The 2,140-nt window shown below is 40.5% G+C and overlaps 1 protein-coding gene across 2 annotated transcripts in view; it reads left to right on the top strand.

The window, feature by feature from the left end:
- The window catches only part of LRRC49 (leucine rich repeat containing 49), a 181,282-nt gene that overhangs the window by 7,818 nt on the left and 171,324 nt on the right, over positions 1–2,140 (top strand). Inside the window, exons 3-4 of one of the 2 annotated variants that reach the window (XM_006866534.1) lie at positions 33–36; positions 777–864. In XM_006866534.1, the coding sequence (XP_006866596.1) occupies positions 33–36; positions 777–864 (92 nt within the window). The remainder of the gene's footprint in view (positions 1–32; positions 37–776; positions 865–2,140) is intronic. The other variant, XM_006866533.1, reaches the window with a different exon arrangement.

The raw sequence follows: 2,140 nt of genomic DNA, 5'->3' as shown, positions 1-2,140 counted from the left end.
CAAGAGAGAACCTAGATCCAGAGGGCGTGGAGGAAGGTAAAATCTCCACTGAGTAGTATCCAGTCTGTCTGGGCGGGGCTGATGAAAGGAGCTGATGAAAGAATAATTGTTATCAGGACTGACTGTGAGGGTTATAAATGTAAAGGTAGACATTTTGTAGCAAAAGGAGGGGAGTGATTGACTTTGCAGTCTAGGAGTGGAGGCCCCTGGGACCATCAAGGGAGAAGAGTGGAGGACAGGACCCTACCCAGACAAGCAGCAACACCAGAGATGGAGGCAGAGATGATGACGTGGAGAGATGGAACAGCTGGGGACTCTAGAACTAGAGAGAGAGAGGGTCTGTGTGCTGATGGTGGGGGGCGGTAGGGAGTGGGGGGTGGGTAGGCTTGCAGGGTATATTCTTTGGTTGGTTGATGATGCATGGAGGGATTATAAGCATGGCAATGAAATGATATACGATAGGATGAATGTAAAGCTAATGTTTTCCCATGTGACCTATCACATAATTCACAATAAAATATTAAAAAAAGAAAAAAAGAGAAAAGTAAAGATTCTTTGTAATGGAAAAAAGAAGAATTTCCCACAGACTTTTTGAAGCTTCCTTATAGGTGGCCTTTTGTGTCTGGCTTCCTTCACTTAGTAGAATATTTTTAAGGTTCATCTCTGTTGTAGCATGTATTACTTATTGTATGCGGTTTTGTCATTATCTTCATTACTTATGATTAACTTTTTCGCTAATGTTTTCTTTCTTAAAATATATATATACTTTTTTTTAGGTTGAATTCAGGCTAAATAAAGAAACATCATCATTTCCTGGTCGACTCTTACAACATGACCTTGAAAGAAACTACTCAAGTAGGCAAGGTATGAATAGAGATCAGATGTATTCTTTAAAGAACATTAGTCATTTAATAACATTGAAACATGAGATCTAAATAAACTGAATCAAAAAATGAAGTAGTTCGTTGGCTGCCAAACTGGTTTGGGGATTTACATCAGAATTAGTTGATATATATAGCATAGTAGATTATTTCCAATACAGAAAAAGCTGTTGCTATGTTTAATTTTATGTGGGTTGTAGACTAGAGAATGGGAAAAGGATGTTCCAAATACTGTGTCAGCACTAAGAAAAATGGCTGATTTGTGAGGGTGAGTATGGTAACACAGATCCTTAGGAAACAAGGAACTAGTGGAAAGAAAAATCAGGAGGAGAAAAGGAGCAATCTCTTTCCTATGTTGTTAAGTGCCGTCGAGTCGGTTGCGACCCACAGCGACCCTGTACAGGGTTTCCGAGGGTGTAAATCTTTACGGGAGTAGAAAACCTCATCTTTCTCCTGCAGAGTGGCTGGTAGTTTCGAACTGCTGACCTTAAGGTTTGCAGCCCGATTCGTAACCACTACACTACCAGAGCTCCTTTAGTCTGGTATGTAATTATAAATGCTTTCTATAAGAGGTCTTAAACTTTAGTATGTATTATCTGGAATCCCGCTATAAGTGCAGATGCTTTGTGCTCCCTTTCTACATTCCCATCCTGATTTTCTAGGTCTTGGGTAGGATTTTTAATAATGCCTCAAGTGATTCTGGTGGATCTGGTTTATGTACCATGCTTCTCTAAATACTACCTTATATGATTTGGTTATATTTATGAAATACATTTTTCAATCAAAGGAGAAATTTATTTCAGTACATTTGAGTCTTAGTTTTTTGCTTACAACTATTAACTGTCTGTAATATGCTAGCGTTGTTGTTGTTAAGTGCTGTTGAGTTATTTCTGACCCATAGTGACCCTGTATCAGGTTTAAGAGGAGCAGCTGGTGAGCTTGAACCACCAACCTTGCAGTTTAAACTGGCTTTGCAGTCTGGCGCATTAACTCACAGTGCCACACCAATACCTAGCATTGTTGTTGTGGTTGTTAGGTGCCATCGAGTTGGTACCTACTCATAGCGACCCTATCTATGCACAGCAGAAAGAAACACTGCCCGATCCTGGGTCAACCTCACTACTGTTGCCACGCTTAAGTCCATCGATGTTGCCACTTGGCCAGTCCAGCTCTCTGGGGGTCTTCCTCTTTTTCTCTGACCCTCCACCTTACAAAACATGATATCCTTCTCTAGTGACAGGTCCCTCCTGACAATATGT

The sequence above is a fragment of the Chrysochloris asiatica genome, unplaced genomic scaffold, assembly GCF_000296735.1.
Source record: "Chrysochloris asiatica unplaced genomic scaffold, ChrAsi1.0 scaffold00092, whole genome shotgun sequence".
NCBI lineage: Eukaryota > Metazoa > Chordata > Mammalia > Afrosoricida > Chrysochloridae > Chrysochloris > Chrysochloris asiatica.
The sequence above is the reverse complement of the archived record's forward strand: the minus strand, read 5'-3'. Positions and strand labels throughout refer to the sequence as shown.